Genomic DNA, 22,498 nt, shown 5'->3' on the forward strand with positions numbered 1-22,498 from the left:
GCGGGGCCGCAACTGCACTCCACAGGAGACCACAGCTGCCTGTGCTGTGCCCACATCAGGGTTCATATGAAAGGTATTTTCGGTCTGTTATAGCGCTTAATGAATCAAACCTGGATTTTTCACTTTTCACGCATCACTGGGGTTGTGCGGGGGCGAACAACCTGAAAAGGTGAGCAGATCTCTATTATAATATACCCAGAATCATACCCACGGGTGCCTCTCATATTGCGCTTGTATTGTATTTTGTATTCACACATCAGGGTTCAGGCAGATGCGGACTTTCTTTCAGTTCTCCATGCAGAGAACACTTGCATAAATTGACATCCTGCATCTCGGGAAGCCGCACCGCGGGTCAGTTTACGCTGCGGGAAAAACAAGCAACAGTGGGCATGAGGTTTCTAGAAATCCCATCCACTGTGCTTCAACTGTATAACACAGCATTTTGAACACAACGAAAACACACTGCATCCAAAACACTGTGAACCCTGATCGTGGGCACGCAGCTTAAGACCTCTTCACATTCTGGTGATTCTGGTACATATGTGCTTTTTTTTATACGTACCAGAATCACTGACATACACAGACACATTATAATCAATGGGTCTGCTCACACATCAGTGATTTTTCACTGAACGTGTCTCCGTGCAGCGTACACTCACGGCCGTGATTCTGCACGGAGACAAGTCCGTTTTTTTCTGGCATCACTGATGACCCACGGACCACACTATGGTGTGATCCGTGTGTGATCCGTGAAACACGTACCAGAAAAACTCTTACATATTAAATAATAAACATTTTCAACTAACCTTTCCAGCGATTCGCTGTGCAACCTCCGCTCTCTGCAGCTCCTTCCCGGCTCATGAATATTCATGAAAGCAGGAACAGCCGACCCGGAAGTAGCTGCAGAGAGCGGTGGGTGGACGCTGCAGAGCCGAGGAGTTCAGCACCATGGACAGCAGGAGTGAAGGCAGGTGAGTAATGTCCATTTGCAATCACGGATCACGGATTGCACATGGACAACCCACTTGTGCCATGAATCACAGAACGCGGAGGGACATGTGCGTGTTTTACACATTAGTGAAGAACGTCAGTGTTTTTCACTGACGTGTGAATGGAGCCTTAGGCTGTGTGTGCTGCATTTTTTTATGCTTTTTTTTGCCTCATTTTTTAGTATAGTTTGCTGCCCAAAACGGCATGCCTCTCCTTCTCCCAGAATTTAGAAAGGCAAATTTCTGCACCAAATCTGCAAAGTGCGGCGCACATAGCCTAAGGGAGATGAGGTGGATAGGCGGCCACTCGTGCATGCTCCTGTCTCTTATATAATTCAAAGAATTTCGGAGATGATCACTGTTTTTGTGTTTTCCTGATGAAAAGTCCCAAATAAAGAGCCTACAATTGTCAGACATGTATGGCATATACTGTTGATACATTTCTAAGGCCTCATTCTGACATCCATTTTTCACTGAAGTGTGTTCTCCATGCTTTTCATAGATAGATCATCTATGCATTATGGTCTTCCATTTTGTTTACATGTCCGTGATCTTTCGTGCAGATGGAGCATCCGCACAAAAATCACTGAGAAATGTCTGATCTTAGATTGGGTCACAGATCATAATCACCCGTATAATTCCATGGGTCCGAAAAATCACACGCAGCAAACTGATACCATCCATGTGCAGTCCGAGGGTTGTCTGTTTTTAACATTGTAACGTTGACATTTTGGGGACTTTTTTTGCGTGAGAAAGTGGCTGATGGTAAAAGTTGACATGACTCACAAAACTGATGGAAATCTCATCCAACACTGAAATTGTTCTGTTTTTTTCTGTTTTTTTTTCACATCCGAGTGAACACAAAGTATCTGTATTGTGAATACCCTTTTTTATCACTGGCTCTTGGAAGCGTAAAGTTTGAGATTGTGACTCTTAAATGTTGCACACCGCTGCACAGGAAAATGTATTTGAAAGTGTAAAATGATGCCATCTTTCACCCTTACGGCTATCATCATGTATCTTCATGGTGACTATATCTTACTTTTACCGTGTAGACAAGCTTAAAATTTTTTTCAACTCTTTTGTATGACTAATATAACTTTTTTTATGTTGTGCTGTCATAGCTTTATAATGGTGCGGTGTAGCAATAGACTTTCTTATCACTTTTCTGATAACCTAGTAGAAGGTTTAGGTCACAGAACTAGACTAAAATGACCTAATTAGAAGCAATAATGTAGTTTTTCTACTTGATGCCCAGGAGACTTTTATTTTGCACTGCAAGGTTAATTAGTCTTCAATTATCAACTTTATTATTATCCTGGAATGAGGGTAATTACCTACATTATGTATTCATAACAGACATATAGAACACATGTTATATTATGAGATGCTCATATTGTGGGGTGGAGGGTCCATTCTCATGTTGTGGCCCACCAGCAGATTTACCTGCTCTCCTGTGGGCCAGTCCGTGATTGTGTAAAACCCTGAAATATACAAGACGCCTAAAGTGCCCTGGAGTTCCAAAGGGGAATATTCAGTGAGAAGCTGAAGTCCATCTCAATGCTTTACCCAGCTTGAACTTTACTTGCCAATGTTTTTTTGGCTTTTGTCCAAGTGTCCAATATGAAATTCCACAAAACAATTTACTAATTAATATTAAACATTTATATTCCTTTTATTTCTAGAATAGTGTTTTTATTACAATTATGTTTAAAAATAACTCTTTTAGTTTTTAGAACATTTTCCTCTATAAAGTATATAGAATAAATATCTTAATGGTTTTCTTGTAGGATCACATACAGACACTAGACCGAGAAGTAAATGCTTTTGTGGATTACATGTTTGGTCCAAGAGGTAAGTACAATTTTTAAGTATTATGTAATGTATTTTTTTTCCCTGGCGAATTCTGTATAATTAGGTAGATTAGATGCACAGCCTTGGTCCATGTTGGCCATAGACAGGAGCTGTGCGAATTTCATGACCTTCTGGGTACCTCGGTGCAGCAATTGATACACTGCCCTGGTGTGACATCACCTGTGCGCCATGTAGTGCATCGGTGACTACGCACCAACACGGCAAATCAAGAGAAGTCGGGGATACTGGAAGGTCAGGAAATTCATGCAGCTCCTGCCTACGACCAAAGATTACCGTTCTGGACCATGTACTGAGGCTTTTGCTCATCACTAATACTAACTTGATATATCCTCTGTCGCTCTAAAGACTGGCTCCTCAACACCAGTTGCCACTGCAACTAATCACTGGTGTTAGCAACATCCTGCCATACACCACTATAGCCAGTGATAGACTGTAGTGGTCATATGTTGAAAATCAAGCGAACAAAGGTTGGCTACAAACAGCAGAGTAGTGGCAGTGGGGCATATAATGGTTGATTATATATTGATTTATTTTTTTATTGTTAACGATATTTTTATGTTTTTGAAAAACCTTTAATTGCTCTATAAGGTAGAATGTGATGACAATTTTTCTTTTTACAAGTCTGAGATCTTAGATTGACCCTACAATATTGCATTACGACATACTAAAGAGTATTTTTTTAGTTAAAACACTTCACTTTTAAAGTAGATATTGATATTTCCCTGATTGCTTAAAGAGGCCCAGATCAAAAGTGGAAAGATTATTGTTAAATTCCTGATACTCCCTAGTATTCTTTTTGTTTTTGTTTGTCTTATATTCACGGCATGCATTCAGGGATATGGGCCTTGTTGTTTAGTGTTATTTTTTATAGTCTTTACCAACAGGGCGTGGCTCACAGGATTCTCTATAGTTATGTGCTTTGGAAAATTGCATACAAATTAGCACTAAATAAAGAGGACCATGTATCTTTATCCATACCACAGATTTGGAAAGCAAAAATTCATATACTTAGGAGAGCAACAAGAATGAAATAATATAAAAAAAATTCATGCAACTTTTGACCTGTGACAGGTCTTTTTTAAATGAAAATTTTACTTTCAAAAAATGGCAGAAATTTACAGTTCAAGGAAATATAAGAACATGTATATATTTGAGCCATGTCTTCCACTCCAGGATTTGTCATTCTTTCTGAAATAAAAAAAACAACTAAACAAAAACAAAAAAAAACAACACAGCTTAACTCCATATTACTTAAGATAAGACAGCAGTTGGTGTTCTCCCATTAAGAGGTAGAGCCTGCAGAGGTAGTACTGCAGTATGGAAGACATAAGGGGCAGAAATAGTATTATTCCTCATGTACTTACATGACAGTTTATTAAGTTACTTAATAGTTCTCGTTTAACTACAGACATATAAGTACATCCTCTGTATTCTTTGATTGCTTCCATTAGCCGAAGGCACAATATTGCTTTTAAGTTAATTTGTACTTTTATGAGAGCAGACCCATCACTACAATATGATGCCCTACTTAGGTCAGAATATTCAGCCTACAGATCTGTTTTTAGTATTTCAGCAAGGAAAATAACCTAATATCTCTTGATTAATTCTCATAGTATGAAGCACCTTAATGATGTGTACAATTGTATTTTGGCTTTGTACTTCAGATGAGTGTTTTCCACAATTTAGCGCCTGCAGCTGGCCTATAATAAGCTGTCAGCATATCACATTCTCTGTATTTTCTGCACCTTTCCAGATCCGAGGGTTAGAGGATGGTTCATGCTGGACTCCTGCCTTCCCACTCTTTGTTTGACTGTACTCTACTTAATTTCCATATGGTTGGGGACCAAATATATGAAGAACAGACCAGCTTTTTCTCTCAGGGGTCACTTAATTGTTTACAACTTTGCAGTCACTCTGCTTTCCTTGTACATGTTAGTAGAGGTAAGTGGCTAACATGTTTTTCTTTTTATATCACTGTTTTCTTATTGTATAAAAGAATGATTGACTAAGCAGTACAAGTAAAAAATGACAATTAGATTGTGCAAATTGTTTAAAGCTATTAAGTCATCAGACATTTCCCTGATGGCGTGTTCTTCTAGTCACCGGACCGCTACAGCCCGTCGCAGGTTATAGTGATCCTCTGACTTTCCAACTGATCAGGAATTGCTTCTGGAGCTGGCGTTTACCTCCATAGTGACCTGCGATGGATCCAAAGAGGTGCTGCATAGTCAGTATGCCACTCATTTTAAGCGCATACATGTCTGAAAAAGAAATTTTTATTCTACATCCAATGCCTATAATTATTAAAAACAACTTTGTTTTTTAAATGGAACCTTTCATGTAAAAAAAAATGCTTTTAATTTACAAATATGGGGTAAATCTGCAGGTAAATGGTCTTCTAAAGCTGTGCGACTACCACAGTCAAAGCCCGGCTATAGGGAGGCAATGAACTTGACTCCTCTCAGTAGCCTCCTGCCTTTAGTCATAGAGGTCACTCGCAGCTCTGCACATAGTGGGAAGCAGCTCTATTCACGATGACCAGGCACTGACTGACAGCCTGCTCTGCCATGATGCAGATGCTGGCCGCTGGGAGAAATAAACTTCATTTCCTCTTTGTAGCCTCCGGCCTTTAGTCATAGAGGCACAGTCGGCACGTCACTCACAGCTCTGTACATAGTGGGCAGTGGCTCTGTTGACCACGTCCAGGCACTGACTGATAGCTGGCTCTGTAGTGATGCAGATGCTGGCTGCCCGGAGAAATAAAGTTCCTTTCCTCTTTGTAGGTTCCAGCCTTTAGTCATAGAGGCGCAGTCAGCATGGCTTCTCTCACAGCTCTATACATAGTGGGCAGTGGCTCTGTTGAACACACCCAGGCACTGACTGAAAGCTGGCTCTGCAGTGATTCAGATGCTGGCTGTCCGGAGAAATAAAGTTCATTTCCTCTCAGTAGCAGGGAATTTAGTGCAGTGGCCGCACAACTTTAAAAACGCTATTAAAGGAAACATTTCATGTCAAAAAACACTATTACCCTGTAGATATAAGGGTAATATTCAGGATTTTAGTGTTCTAAAACTGCTCAGACTCTGCACTAAAAGGCCAGCTACTGATAGGAAATGAACTTCATTCCTCCCGGCAGCCTGCAACTGCATCAGTGCAGAGCCAGCTGTCAGTGCTGGGATGCCGTTACAGCCGTCGGTCATTGCCTACTGAGCTGTGACTGAAACTGCATCAGCTGAAAGCCAGTGGTTGATGGGAGGGAAAAAGTTAATTTCCTCCCAGTAGCTGAGATTTCAGGGCGGTGGCAGTTTTAGAACACTATTACCCTGCAGATTAACCCAATATTTGCAGGTTAATAACATTGTTACATACATGACTGGTTCCCTTTAAAGAATAATTCTCAATCCATTGCATTACTTACTGTATACAGTATTATATTGATTCTGAGTAACAGACAGCATTTTGTTATAAATATGCATATATGAATCTGCAGACTCCAGAGTAGAAATCTCCCAGCATCCTTCCTGATGAGGAAAATTTACTGACCGTTGGAGATCTGACCATTGTGACCCCCAACCTTCCTGGGAATTGGATTCTGCTCTATCCATTGTCTGTGGGACTGTTGGAGAAAATCAAGCGCAGGGCTTTTCAAATATCAGCGGTCCCATAGACAATGAATAGAGAGGATGTTAAGCATGCACACCTCCGCTTTATTCAAGACGAGGCTATGTAGACTTCCTTTCTGAGGAACCAGATCCCTAATTTAGAGATTATAGGAGTTTAAGTCAATGGTAGAGAATCAATTTTGACTCTTGTAATACCCATCTTTTCTTTTTAAGAAAAGAAAACGGCATCCAGCAGCAAATTCTGTCATGTAGCCTTTTACAGAAATTGTATTTGATATTTTAACGAGGCATTCTAGTCATATTAGGCAGCTGCTGTTACGTCACCGCCGGAGTCTGCTCCACCGACGTCTGCTCCGATCGCCAGGCGACACTGTGTTCCTGCCGTGGATGGTGCTGGTGATGGGAGAGGAGTCGATGCCAGCGGCACTGGTGGGCGCAGGCTCCGATGACTTCTGCTTGTTTTCTGACTACCCTTCTGCCTACTGTTTTTGTACCTCGCTGCCCGATCCGGATTTGACCTCTGCTACGTTTGCTAACTATGTCATTGCCTGCCGATTCTGTCCCTGTTCTGCAATTCCTGGTTTGACCCTGCCTGACTACTACTCTCATCGGACTGCAGCCTTCCACAGGTAGTGATCTCCAGGGCCCTGTGTAATTCCAAATCCCTGTATAGGGGTTAAAGGGTTCTGGGGGTCCTGCTTGGTGAGTGGCTTCCCTCTAGCCTCCCCATTACAGCCCATCTGAGTCTGTGGATCCAGGCAGGCGTTACAGCTGCACATAGGTGCCTCTGAGGGACAGAAGGGAAAATGTACGTACTGTATGTTAGGTACTCAAGGTGCAATTGTGGTGCGAGATGGACTTCAGGGAGGGACAATGGTATTAGATGTTGAAAAAAAACACATCAGGGGTTCCTTGTCTTGGAAGAGCACACTAACATTTAGAGTATTTATTACATGACTTTATGGCTAACTGTACTTTTTTTTTAGTTAGTGTTTTTTATTGTTTATTTGCTTTCTAAATGCAAAGTAAGAAACTTTTATATAGTCTTAAAAAAATTTGTACCATTTTCTTGTAGAATTTGTGCAACTCCCACAGAACACTACACCAGGGGGTGTCTACTCTCCTTTTAGTGTTAGAAATACCAGTGGGAGAAGGAGGATTATACACAGCAAATCCAAGTCTGTGGAGAGGAGAAAATGCATTCAAGTCCTCAGTGAGGGTAGAGAACAGACTGCACTGTATCGGTATATAAGATAGATAGGGAAAAAAGTAAGGGGGAATTACACAGACTGTCTACACAGGAGAGAATCCATGGCAGACTGTTTGGAGGCAGGAAAATAACATTCCTCAATATTATCTGCTAGCGTAAGGAAGAGGACGGCCCTCATTGGTTGTGGAAGGGAATCACAGTACAGGAATTACTCTGTGCTAGTTGCTCAAAGCTAGTGAAGACAGAAGCATCCTAGATAAACAGCATACTCTAGCTAGACTCTCCTCTAAAAAGTAAGTACACGCCTAGTGTGCCACTAGTACTCACATATCAGAGATGCCTTTCTAGCTGCATGGCCTGTTCAGCTTGTAAACTCTATCCACTCACGGAGATGGTCACCTTGATCAGTGGAGTAGATATGAGAGTAGAAGGATCGAGGATCATATTTGGTTTATTACTGTACAAATTGTGTATTGCTGCACACTAAAAATCCCCTGCGGTCAGACACGGCCATTACACAGTACATAGCCGGGACACATATATAAAATTATCTCAACGCAGGAACACTTTTTTTAAACACATCCAATTGTGGAGCCAATTCCTATCCCAAGTAGAGATGATTGAACCTGAGTTTCGGTGTTCATACCAAACACAGACTGTTTTTTAAAGAAAAACAGTTTGCATTCTAAGTTCAGGTGCTTTACGTTTGCAAACCACTCGCGTGAGCATCGCTGTGCTTGGGTACGCTCGGTGCTCAGGCCAATGTGAGCCGCTTGCAGTGTTTGAACGTCTCACACTGGGGGTAACAACAGCATGGTCAGATGTAGTGTGCACCAAACAAAGGAAAAACTTCACCTACCCACACCCGGAAGTGATCTGTTTATGGCTGGCTGCATGTGGACGGGGACCCGAACTGCCAAATTACTGACTTTCATTGGGGTTCAGGTCAAGTCCAGGTCCCAAACCAAACTTTATCTAAGCTGAACCCGCCAAATCGAATTTCCACAGGTTTCTTCATCTCTAATCCCAAGATCTATTGATTAAAATGAACTTTCATGGGAAAACCCCTTTAAGGCATGAACTCCTCTCTTAGAAATACTTTTTCATATAAGGTACTCTGGAGTACAGAGACTAAACAACAGGTTGGAAATTTAGATGGTCACTTTGTGACTAAGAACCCTACAGATACGCCTCACTTGATATAGTATAGAATGTGTTTAGATGTAGTACTTTTTTAAAGTTATGTACCCCACTGTTTGATCTCCATGAAAAACATAAAATAACAGCATTAATAAATAATGCAAATCTTTAACCTCCTAACATTCTGTAATATATATTTTTGTTACAGGTTGTATGCAGGTTGTATACGGCAGGCTCAGGTTCAATCACTGACTCAATGGCAATTGGTTTCCTCCAAGGCTGCTATCCTGGTCCTCCTATGAAGCCCAGCCTCAGACTGGCTTCTCAGAGGACCTTAGTTACACAATATTGGCTAAAAGATAGGAAACAAAGAGTAGTCATAAATGGAACATTCTCTAAATGGGCCATCGTCAGCAGTGGGGTGCCGCAGGGATCTGTGCTAGGACCAATTCTTTTTAATCTCTTTATTAATGACCTTATGGATGGGATTGATAGTAAAGTGTCAGTCTTTGCTGATGACACCAAACTATGTAGGATATTAAAAACTGACCTTGATAGTATAATATTACAAAAAGATCTGGATAAGATGTCAGAATGGGCAGATACTTTGCAAATGAGATTTAATGTTGATAAATGTAAAGTAATGCACCTAGGACGGAGTAATCCTATAACTGCGTATACATTAAATGGAAGTAAACTCGGGACTACAGAACAGGAGAAGGACTTGGGTATTCTCATTACAAATAAGCTGAGCAGCAGCACTCAATGTCAAGCAGCAGCTGCTAAAGCAAACAAGATGCTAGGGTGTATAAAAAGAGAGATTAGATCCCGGGATCCCAACGTATTGTTACCCCTCTATAAATCACTTGTAAGGCCACATCTGGAATATGGGATCCAGTTTTGGGCTCCACATTTTAAAAAGGACATTCAGAAGTTAGAGTCAGTTCAAAGGCAGGCAACTAGATTATTACAAGGAATGGAGGCCTCCCATATGATGACAGGTTGAAAAAGTTAGATATGTTTAGCTTAGAAAAAAGACGTCTCAGAGGAGATCTCATTTATATGTATAAATATATGTGTGGTCAATATAAAGGACTGGCACATGACTTATTTCTTCTGAAGACAATACTAAGAACAAGGGGGCACTCACTGCGAGTGGAAGAAAAGCGATTCCGACAGCTAAATAGGAAAGGGTTCTTTACAGTTAGAGCAGCCAGACTGTGGAATACACTACCACAAGAGGTAGTAATGGCAGATACTATAACAGCTTTCAAAAAAGGGCTGGATGATTTCCTCACTACACACAACATTGTTGGTTATAAATGACTTAAGCCTGCTTTACACGTTGCAATTAGTTGTACAATCGCATTTGCGATGTGACACGCCCAGGTTGCATACGGGATCTTATGAGATTGCACGTAGGTCGTTCATTTGCTGTCACACGAGCGTTAGTAGTCTATATTAAATTGATCAATTTTATGTGCGATCCTTTAGATCATGTGTTCTGTGACGTATGCATTGGGCACCTTTTTTTTTTTTTTTTTTTTATTTATTGACATGCCAAGTGTGTGTAATGTGTAGGGATGCGTTTTTACTATGTCATCTGCCATTCAGCTCTGCTACATGGCCGCTGACAGCAGACACAGACAGCCATGTAGCAGCGGTGAATGGTAGTTGACAGCAGACACAGACAGAGCCGCACTGTCAGAATGAACTCGGGTGAACCTCACCCGACTTCATTGTCATGCTGCGGCTCTGTCTGTGTCGCTCCCTGATTAGCGGTCACCTGTGAAGGACTCACCGGTGACCGCTAAACTCCTGAGAAACTGAATTGAGCAGCCCTCTCTCATATACTCACCGATCCCCGGCGCTGCACGGCGTTCACACTGTTCCGGCGGCTTTTACTGTTTTGAAAAAGCCGGCCGCCCATTAAACAATCTCGTATTCTCTGCTTTCCCCGCCCACCGGCGCCTATGATTGGTTACAGTGAGACACGCCCCCACGCTGAGTGACAGGTGTTACACTGCACCCAATTACAGCAGCCAATGGGCGTGTCTATACTGTGTAGTGAAATAAATAATTAAAAAAAACGGCGTGCGGTCCCCCCCAATTTTAAAACCAGCCAGATAAAGCCATATGGCTGAAGGCTAGTATTCTCAGGATGGGGAGCTCCACGTTATGGGGAGCCCCCCAGCCTAACAATATCAGCCAACAGCCGCCCAGAATTGCCGCATACATTAGATGGGACAGTTCTGGGACTGTACCCGGCTCTTCCCGATTTGCCCTGGTGCGTTGGCAAATCGGGGTAATAAGGAGTTATTGGCAGCCCATAGCTGCCAATAAGTCCTAGATTAATCATGTCAGGCGTCTATGAGACACCTTCCATGATTAATCTGTAAATTACAGTAAATAAACACACACACACATGAAAAAATCATTTATTAGAAATAAAAAACACAAACATATACCCTGGTTAACCACTTTAATCAGCCCAAAAAAAGCCCTCCATGTCCGGCGTACTCCAGGATGGTCCAGCGTCGCTTCCAGTGCTGCTGCATGGAGGTGACCGGAGCTGCAGAATACACCGCCGCTCCGGTCAGCTTCACACAGCAACTGAAGACAGCCGCGCGATCAGCTGAGCTGTCACTGAGGTTACCCGCTGTCACTGGATCCAGCGGTGGCCGCGGGTAACCTCAGTGACAGCTCAGCTGATCGCGCTACTCACCGCCGCTCCTCTCACCTCCACGCAGCAACTGAGGTGAGTAGCGCGATCAGCTGAGCTGTCACTGAGGTTACCCGCATCCACCGCTGTATCCAGTGACAGCGGGTAACCTCAGTGACAGCTCAGCTGATCGCGCAGCTGTCTTCAGTTGCTGTGTGAAGCTGACCGGAGCGGTGGTGTATTCTGCTTCTCCTGTCACCTCCATGCAGCAGCGCTGGAAGCGATGCTGGAGCATCCTGGATTCCGCCGGACATGGAGGGCTTTTTGGGGCTGATTAAAGTGGTTAACCAGGGTATATGTTTGTGTTTTTTATTTCTAATAAATGATTTTTTCAGCTGTGTGTGTGTTATTTACTGTAATTTACAGATTAATCATGGAAGGTGTCTCATAGACGCCTGACATGATTAATCTAGGATTTAGTGGCAGCTATGGGCTGCCAATAACTCCTTATTACCCCGATTTGCCAACGCACCAGGGCAAATCGGGAAGAGCCGGGTACAGTCCCAGAACTGTCGCATCTAATGTATGCGGCAATTCTGGGCGGCTGTTGGCTGATATTGTTAGGCTGGGGGGCTCCCCATAACGTGGGGCTCCCCATCCTGAGAATACCAGCCTTCAGCCGCATGGCTTTATCTGGCTGGTTTTAAAATTGGGGGGGAACCGCACGCCGTTTTTTTAAATTATTTAATTATTTATTTCACTACACAGTGTAGACCCGCCCACCGGCTGCTGTGATTGGGTGCAGTGAGACACCTGTCACTCAGCGTGGGGGCGTGTCTCACTGTAACCAATCATAGGCGCCGGTGGGCGGGGATAGCAGGGAATACGAGATTGTTTAATGGGCGGCCGGCTTTTTCAAAACAGTAAAAGCCGCCGGAGCAGTGTGAATGCCGTGCAGCGCCGGGGATCGGGGATCGGTGAGTATAAGAGAGAGGGGGATAGACTGACATGGACAGAGAGTGAGGGACAGAGATAGTGACCGACTGACAGAGATTAGTGAATGACAGACATTGTGAGGCGCTTCAGAACGCAGCTTTTCAGCTGCGCTCTGAAGCGGACCTTTTTTAAGCTGCGGTGCAGAGCGCACACCTGCGCACATAGCATCAGACACCAAAATCGTATGAGGGATGTCACACGTTACAATTGACTAGGTTCGTGCAACAAAACGCTCAATTCTAGACAAAGATACGATGTGTTTGCGATCAACGGTTTTGCGTTCAATCCTGATCGCACGTAGATGTCACACGCAGATACCTCACAAACGATGCCGGATGTGCGTCACTTACAACTTGACCCCAACGACGGATTGTGAGATATATTGAAGCGTGTGTAGCGGGCTTTAGTGACCAAATGTTGAACTGGTGGAGGAAGGTTGAACTAGATGGACCTAGGTCTTTTTTCAACCTTAGTAACTATGTAACTATGTAATATATATATACTGTATATTGCAATATTGTAGCACTGCAGCATATAGTATGGGCAATCAAATGATCATAGGTTCCAGTGACCTAAAGGAGATAAAGGTTTAAAGAAAACAAACAAAGAGGAAAAATAACAGTAAAGGTTAAATCACCCACTTTTTCCTATTCAAATATAAAGACATTTTTAAGTATAATAAAAAATAAACATTAGCCATAATCGTGTCTATTTAAAATAAAATCTATCAAGATCTAAAATGAGTAAAACAGTACAGTAAATGCATTAAAGAAAAAATATTGTACCTTCAAAATTGCCCTTTTTGATTGCTGTAGTCTACCCCCAAACATAAAGAGCGTTGTAAACGTCATATGTACCCCAAAAAGGATGAATACAAAAATACAGCTCAAGTCCCCACACCGCTCCACTGACAAAAAAATTATGGGTCTCAGAATTTACTTTTTTTTTTCTCTTTACAGTGTTCAGAACTTTTTTTTAACGATTTCAATTATAAAATAGATCTTATAAGTTTGGTATCGCTGTAATTGTACTTACCTAGGGAATCATATTATGTCGTGAAACTGAAATGACACAGAAGGGGGGCGCAAATGGTGTCTTATCCGGTGGTAGCAGAAAGAATTTAATTAGGTGCACTAACCTGGTTCGGTTGTGTTATAGACATAACCACTATAACCACTTGTTGAGGAAGGCTTCTGCAGAACCCAGGAAGATAGCGTTGGAGGACATGGAAGAAAAGGGTTAATCCGCACTGCCAGAGGAAGATCACTGAAGTTCAATGGGGATTAAGACATCGGATTTTATTGTACTACGTGTTTCGGAGCTGTATAACCACTTCTTCAGGAACATAAATTAATGTATATTCTGCGTTTCTAAGCTGTATAACCCCTTCTTCAGGAATATAAATTAATGTACATTCTGCATTTCTAAGCTGTATAACCCCTTCTTCAGGAACAAAAATCAATTTACATTCTGTGTTTTGGAGCTGAATAACCCCTTCAGGAACAAAAATCAATGTACATTCTGCATTTCAGAGCTGTATAACCCCTTCTTCAGGAACAAAAATCACTGTACAGTCTTCATTTCGGAGCTGTATAACCCCTTCTTCAGGAACAAAAATCAATGTACATTCCACGTTTCGGAGCTGCATAACCCCTTCTTGAGGATCAAAAATCAATGTGCATTCCGTGTTTCGGAGCTGTATAACCCCTTCTTTAGGATCAAAAATCAATAATGTACATTATACAGCTCCGAAACGCGTAGAACAATAAAATACGATGTCTTAATCCCCATTGATCTTCAGTGATCTTCTTCTGGCAGTGTGGATTAACCCTTTTCTTCCATCTCCTCCAGAGAATCATATTGTCAGAATGTTTTTACCTGACACTGCATGCCATAAAGAAACAAAACTTAAAATAACAATAGCGAAATACTTTTTTTTTTCTTCATCACCCCACTTGGAATTTTTCTCCCGTTTTTCAGTACATTCTATGGCAAAATGATTGTTGTTATTCAACTCGCCCTGCAAAGAACAAGTGCTGTTAGCAAAAAAATAAAAATGTTGCAGCTGTTGAACGAACTGGCGGGAAAAATAAAAGCGTAAAAATGAAAAATTGCCCAGTCTTCTTAGGGTTAATTTGCATCTTGAAGCTGCTTTATTATGGGACAGTTTAATCTTGGGTTCACACGGTAATTTATGTGTGCTAGAGTTGTGCTGAGAGGAATTTTCAAAAGATCTTACTGTGTCTTTGTGACGAACACAACATGAACAGAAATGGGACAAAATATGTTTTATTTCTGTCTCGTGTAGAAGATTATTGGAACATTTTTTTCACAAGGACGTGACCTATGGGTCTGTTCTAATTCAATATTCTTTTGTCCGGATAACACATAGAGCATATTGTACTTGGGTTTATAACCAAGATAGGAAATAAAGGAAAGTGAAAAGAGAAGCATGGAATAATTCCATTTAGAAAGCGCACAAAGACTCTCTTAAAAGTATCCACTCAATAAAATATTTTCAGAACTAATCTGAGGAAAATGTTACCATTGGTTATGTGTGCGACATAGGGAAACAGCAGCAGGAATCCCTCGGCGATAGTACTGTCTATGGCAGACATAGCAGCTAGTCTCCACTCACTAGGTCAGAGACAACTGAAGATTAGAGAGAGCCTGCAGAGAGAACTGCAGTATACAGGTCGTCTAATGGCCAGATATACAGTCATATGAAAAAGTTTGGGCACCCCTATTAATGTTAAACTTTTTTCTTCATAACAATTTGGGTTTTTGCAACAGCTATTTCAGTTTCATATATCTAATAACTGATGGACTGAGTAATATTTCTGGATTGAAATGAGGTTTATTGTACTAACAGAAAATGTGCAATCCGCATTTAAACAAAATTTGAACGGTGCAAAAGTATGGGCACCTCAACAAAAAAGTGACATTAATATTTTGTAGATCCTCCTTTTGCAAAAATAGCCTCTAGTCGCTTCCTGTAGCTTTTAATGAGTTCCTGGATCCTGGATGAAGGTATATTTGACCATTCCTGTTAACTAAACTGGAATTGTTTTGTAAAGTTTGATGGTCGCCGAGCATGGACAGCACGCTTCAAATCATCCCACAGATTTTCAATGATATTCAAATCTGGGACTGGGATGGGCATTCCAGAACATTGTAATTGTTCATCTGCATGAATGCCTGAGTAGATTTGGAGCGGTGTTTTGGATCATTGTCTTGCTGAAATATCCATCCCCTGTGTAACTTCAACTTCGTCACTGATTCTTGCACATTATTGTCAAGAATCTGCTGATACTGAGTTGAATCCATGGGACCCTCAACTTTAACAAGATTCTCGGTGCCGGCATTGGCCACACAGCCCCAAAGCATGATGGAACCTCCACCAAATTTTACTGTGGGTAGCAAGTGCTTTTCTTGGAATGGCGTGTGTTTTTGGCTCCATGCATAACGCCTTTTTGTATGACCAAACAACTCAATCTTTGTTGCATCAGTCCACAGGACCTTCTTCCAAAATGTAACTGGCTTGTCCAAATGTGCTTTTGCATACCTCAGGCGACTCGGTTTGTGGCGTGCTTGCAGAAACGGCTTCTTTCACATCACTCTCCCATACAGCTTCTCATTGTGCAACGTGTGCTGTATTGTTGACCGATGCACATTGACACCATCTGCACCAAGATGATGCTGCAGGTCTTTGGAGGTGGTCTGTGGATTGTCCTTGACTGTTCTCACCATTCTTCTTCTCTGCCTTTCTGATATTTTTCTTGGCCTGCCACTTCTGGGCTTAACAAGAACTTTACCTGTGTTCTTCCATTTCCTTACTATGTTCCTCACAGTGGAAACTGACAGTTTAAATCTCTGAGACAACTTTTTGTATCCTTCCCCTGAACAACTATGTTGAATAATCTTTGTTTTCAGATCATTTGAGAGTTGTTTTGAGGAGCCCATGATGCCACTCTTCATAGGAGATTCAAATAGGAGAACAACTTGCAAGTGGCCACCTTAAATACCTTTTCTCATGATTGGATACACCTGCCTATGAAGTTCAAAGCTCAATGAGGTTACAAAACCAATTTAGTGCTTTAGTAAGTCAGTAAAAATTAGGAGTGTTCAAATCAAGAAATTGATAAGGGTGCCCATACTTTTGCACCGGCCAAATTTTGTTTAAATGCAGATTGCACATTTTCTGTTAGTACAATAAACCTCATTTCAATCCAGAAATATTACTCAGTCCATCAGTTATTAGATATATGAAACTGTAATAGCTGTTGCAAAATCCCAAATTGTTATAAAGAAAAAAGGTTAACATTAATAGGGGTGCCCAAACTTTTTCATATGACTGTAGGATCAGGACACAGAGGCATAGTAACAGTACAGCATACCTCACAACTTTAAAACACATGGAGAGGGACATGTATTGCAGCATGTAGTCTTCTAACCCACTATGATACCGATTTCATAGCCCCAATACTGTATGGTGACCCCCAAGATGCCCCACACTATAATACCCAACAGTAAATTTCTGCAGACAATTTGCCCCCACAGTTCTCCTCGCAGGCATAGTGGAACGACACCACAGCAAGCACCAACAATAAGATACCCCTACACAATATGAAGCCCCCACTGTAAATGCACCTTATGCTCCCCCTTTGAAGTATAATACTTGCACCATGACCTACCTCAAAGTATGATGTGTCTACAGTACATCTCCACATACAGTATAATGCCCTCACAGTACAGTATGATGATTTTCACAATCCTGCACACAATATTATACCCCTACGACGCCTACCCACACAGTATAGTGGCCTAACAGTCACCCACACAGTATGATGGTCCCCCAAAATATTATAATTATAATGGCCCCACAGCCCCGCCACACAGTTTAATACCCTCTCAACCACCACAAAGGATGATCATACCCAAAGCTCCCCCACACATTTTGATGGTCCCATCGTGCCCCAAACACAGCACAAAGATCACAACATAGGATGATGCCCACACATCCCCACAAACAATATGATAGCATCTACAGCCCTACACACAGTATGATTCCCCCACATAGTATGATGTCCAAACAGGCCCCAAACAGAATACTGTCCCCACAGTCTGATGGTACCCATAGCTCCCCACACTGAATAATATCCCCATAGTACCTTCAGAAAGTTATGAGTGTTATAATTAAAAAAAACAAAACATCATTTACCTTACCCACATTTTCCCAATTCGATGCTCTGGTCTTTGCATTGTGTCGACTGAGGCTTTGCACGGTAGGTGCAATTTTATTACATCATTGCACCCATTGTACTGAGACTGAGACCTTAGATGTACATGCAGAATGGTGGCTAACAGTTCCCTATTAAATCATTATATTTAAAGGTATATGCATCCTCAAGTGATTGAAACATTTTGTGGAGGGTGGATGTGTAGGCAGTGCTGCTTGACATCAGTCCCCAACTAGCTCATCCCTCGTAGCCATAGCAGCTGTGTGGTCTGTCAGTATGAGCAGTATGCCTCTGACCATAAAAATTTACCTGATTCGGAGACCTAAATATAAAATCTTCTTTAAGCAGGCCTGTGCTGAAGTCTACTGTTTTTCTGCCAAATGTGTCCGGCCCATGAGGTTCTCATGTATAGTAAAAACAGGCTTTGTGCTAAGATTTTGTACCAAGTATTTTTTCCGTAAATGTTTTATTGTTATGCGGCAAATTTAAGTTCAGCTCTAGTTTGGAAATAAAGTAAAGCACTGTATAGTACAGTGAGGGATAATTAATAATAATGAATTTAGAAAATCTTAGAAAATATTGGATCAAAAAGGTTATATCAATTTATCTAATATATAAAGGGGTGTGTGTGTGTGTGTGTGTGTGTGTGTGTGTGTGTGTGTGTGTGTGTGTGTGTGTGTGTGTGTCCGGGATTGGCATCTGCACCGTCGCAGCTACAGCCTCAAAATTTTGCACACTCACACGTCTGGACCCCAAGAGCGTCATAGGCTATGTTGTGAGGCAAAATTTTAACCCCGTGCGTTCCAATTTACCAATCAATTTTGCTTCTATCTACATAATGGGGAAAAAGTGAAACGAAGTGTATTCGCGCCGTCGCATTTACAATCACAAAATTTTGCACAGACACCTCATGTGACCCAGGGAACGTCGTAGACTATATTTTGACAGGAAAATTTAACCCCGCGCTTTACAGTTACTCTCCAAAAAACATGCCTCCATTAAAGTAAATGAAGCCTGGAACTACAGGTTATTAGTAGGAGCTATGATTGTTTGCTTTAGGAAGTATAAGAAGCTTATATGTGAGGTAATAAAGATGTCGGTGGGGAGACGGATAGAAAGAGACAGACGGAGAGACAGACAGGGAAAGAGACAGAGAGATAGAGACAGACAGAGAAACGGTGAAAGAGACAGACCTGGAAAGAGACAGATGGGGAAAGAGACAGACAGACATGTAGACAGGGACAGAGACAGGCAGACAGGGAAGGAGGAGACAGCCAGAGAGACAGACAAAGATAGATGGGGACGACACAGATCTTGATAGAGAAAGATGGGGAAAGAGACAGAGAAATAGAGGCAGACAAGGAAAGAGACAGACCGGAAAAGACACAGACAAAGAGACGGGGAGACAGACGGGAAAAGAGACAGACCTAGAAAGAGACAGATGGGGAAAGAAACAGAGAGATAGAGACAGGGCTGGATGATTTCCTCAGTACACAAAACATTGTTGGTTATAAATGACTTAGTGACTAAATGTAGAACTGGTGGAGGAAGGTTGAACTAGATGGACCTAGGTCTTTTTTCAACCTAAGTAACTATGTAACTATGTAACAGACAAAAGAAGAGACAGGCAGACGGGGAAAGAGACAGACCTGGAAAGAGAGACAGACCTGGAAAAAGACAGACGGAGCACATTACTTGGCCAATTTAGTTAAATCTGTGTGGAATATCTGTGGTGTTGAAATATATGTTGTGAAATGCTTCTATTAGCTTAGTTTTTGCCTTTTAATAATTACATTTCTATCTATTTGTTTTTTGGTTTTTGTGTGCAGAATACATTTTTGTTAATACATTCTATTTTGTTAACAACAGTTATTAACCCAGGCGACGCCGGGTAGTACAGCTAGTAAGTATATAAAAACTAAGTCAGCAGCCAGCTTGAAGGGCACAAATGGTGTGAGAAAAATAGTCAGAATATCATACTGTATTTTATGATGTACCTGCACAGACTTTCAGTAGAACTTTATTATTATGCCATAAACCTCCTACAGACATGGATTATATTTACACACGTGTGAATTTTACCATCCGTGTGAAAAGGACCAATGTCACCAATTGCATTGTTTTTTCTTCTCCCTTTTCATTAAAGGCAAGAGACATGGATGCAAATCAGAAGACTTCCGCTTTGCACCTGCATTTCACAGATCCCCATATATTTGTATATCCAAATCTGACTCAGAAACACAGATCAGAGTAGGACCTTCTCTGGGTGTCACAGATCTCACTCTTAGGGTACTCTCACACGAACATTGAAATCGGACGAGTGCAATGCGAGAAAATCTCGCATTGCACTCTGACCAATGTTAGTCAATGAGGCAGAGCAGATTGTCAGCTTTTCTCTCATGCAGATTCTGGATGCGAGAAAAGTAGCAGCATGCTACGATTTTCTGCGAGAGCCGTATCACTCGCACCCATTCAAGTGAATGGGTGCGAGAGAAACATCGGACTGTACTCGGATGTTATCCCAGTGCAGTGCGATATACGCACAGGCGGACAATGGAGGAGATGGGGGATTAACCCCTCTCTCTCCTCTGCAGCACCCGCCCTCAGCTTCACAGTTGTGACCCGATCGCAAGATCGGGTCACAGTTGCATGACACTCGGCTTACGCTCGCAGCAGATCCTGAGCCGGGGGTCATTAGCATATCACATCCGATGATGTCGCATCGGAGGCCATACGCTCGTGTGAGTCCAGCCTTAGGTCCATGATTTACATGGATGTTTGAATAAATCTGTTCAACTCCATCTGTCCATTTGCTTTTCAAAAAAAAACAAAAAACAGACAGCATACAGGCATTTCACATGTGTATACAGCCTAAATATCAGTATATCTACAGGACCCCAGTTCACCTTCTGTGTGGTTGAAAATACATGGTCTTCCTATTATTTGCTTAGCTAAGTACATGGTCCATCTAACTGTAAGTTTTGTGCCATGCTGGCAGTCATCGTAGTTACACACGCCAATTAGTCACAAAGGTATAAGAGCTGGGCGAGCTGCCATGGATAGTATTCATTTACTCTTACACCAGTGATTTCTCGTGTTCAAATGGTCACATCCAAGGACAATGCAGGTCAGCCGGGAGAATGTGAGATGCGATAACTGTGATTTCCAGTGGGAAGGAGCTATGCAGAGAGATGGCATTTCACAAATATAGGATACAAGGACATTTACAGAGCATTCCTTTATAATCACTCAGAGGAATGAAAATACCTTAGTGTTGTTTTGAGCTCCTCTAAGAGGGGGAATCTAGAAGAATCCCATCCTGAATTTCCCCAATATTGTATCCAATATAACCTCATATCTGTAATATTGAAGATCTGAAATGTACTTGTACAAGCGGAAGAATGACTGCACTCAATTAAGGCATCATCTTTGTTACGCAGTAATTATATCAATTATAGCCTTTAATTAATGAAAAAGGGGGAATCCATGTATGAAATATTAACTTGAAACGTAAACTCTTATTATCTACAGTAGCTGGACAGCTGAGGCCACACTGGCACTACTGTGAGTGCATCGCATGACACTTGGCTCACGCTCTGCTGGAGTGTCAGGCAATTGTCATGCCACTGTGTGCGATCCTGCAATCACAGCACAGCTGCAGAGGACAGGGCGGGCGCTAAGGAGGAGAGGGAGGGGCTAATCTCCCTCATCTCCACCAGTGTCAGCTGATGTCTATATTGCACTGCACTCCGGTGTAATGCGAGTGCAATGCGATGTTTCTCTCACACCCATAGACTTGTATGGGTGCGAGAGAAAACTAATCGGATTCCAGCAGCAGCATGCTGCAATTGTTTCCTTGGCCCAAATAGGGCTCAGAAAAAAAAAAATCGCACATGGAAGCGACCCCATAGAGTAACATTGGTTCCAGTGGAATGCGATTTTTTTTTTTTTTTATCACATTCCACTCGCTCCATTTTATTCGCCGTGTGTCCTTAGCATAATGTAGCCCTGATATTTATAGTGAAACAGATAATTTCCTCTAATATTTCTGCATCAGTAAAAGAGAACCTGTTAGGTCCCCCATACTCTCCAACCCAGCAGCATTGATACCTGGATGCCCAAATTACCTCCCATAACACTAATCACTAATATGAATGTTTAAAAAAACGACTTATAAATCTTGCTTTCCCTACGCTAATTACGCCTGTGACTAGTCGCAGGGGCGTTGTTTCCCCAGACTAGTCGGCCCTCTTTCCATGTTATCATGCCCCTCTAGGCATTAAAACAATTGTAAAATTCGATAAGAAACAGAAAAAAGAAAAAAAGGAATAAGTGGTGTGCGAACCCATGTGGGTATGTTATAATCAACAGTTGGTGAAGGGTTACTGTGGTGAGCAATAATATCAATCATGTTGATTGATGCTATCGATCACCACAGTAACCCTTCTCCAACTTTTTGATTATAACATACCCTCATGGGTTACACTCCACTTGTTCCTTTTTTTCTTTTTTCCCTTTATCGAATTTTACAATTTTTAATGTTGCACTCTTCTGAATTTATAAAGGTTCTATGGTTTCAGCAATTTTTTTGGTATTATTTGTAATAGACTAATGTTTTCTGAGACACATTAGGTGATAGCCCGTTACCTTTGCCCTTTTTCAAATCTCAGCATCCTGTACATACGGGTTATTTCTATACTGGCTTTTGATGTACGTCAGTGATTTTGATTCCTGATTAAGGAGCTTTCAAGACTCTGAAACTT

General features: G+C 41.8%; 1 protein-coding gene across 1 annotated transcript in view; it reads left to right on the forward strand.

Annotated features, from left to right (window-relative positions):
- ELOVL2 (ELOVL fatty acid elongase 2) overlaps positions 1-22,498 on the forward strand; it is a 155,910-nt gene that overhangs the window by 101,114 nt on the left and 32,298 nt on the right. The window contains exons 2-3 of the mRNA XM_075316454.1: positions 2,780-2,843; positions 4,618-4,805. Of these exons, the coding sequence (XP_075172569.1) occupies positions 2,780-2,843; positions 4,618-4,805 (252 nt within the window). The remainder of the gene's footprint in view (positions 1-2,779; positions 2,844-4,617; positions 4,806-22,498) is intronic.

The sequence above is a fragment of the Anomaloglossus baeobatrachus genome, chromosome 6 (genome assembly GCF_048569485.1).
Source record: "Anomaloglossus baeobatrachus isolate aAnoBae1 chromosome 6, aAnoBae1.hap1, whole genome shotgun sequence".
Classification (NCBI taxonomy): Eukaryota; Metazoa; Chordata; class Amphibia; order Anura; family Aromobatidae; genus Anomaloglossus; species Anomaloglossus baeobatrachus.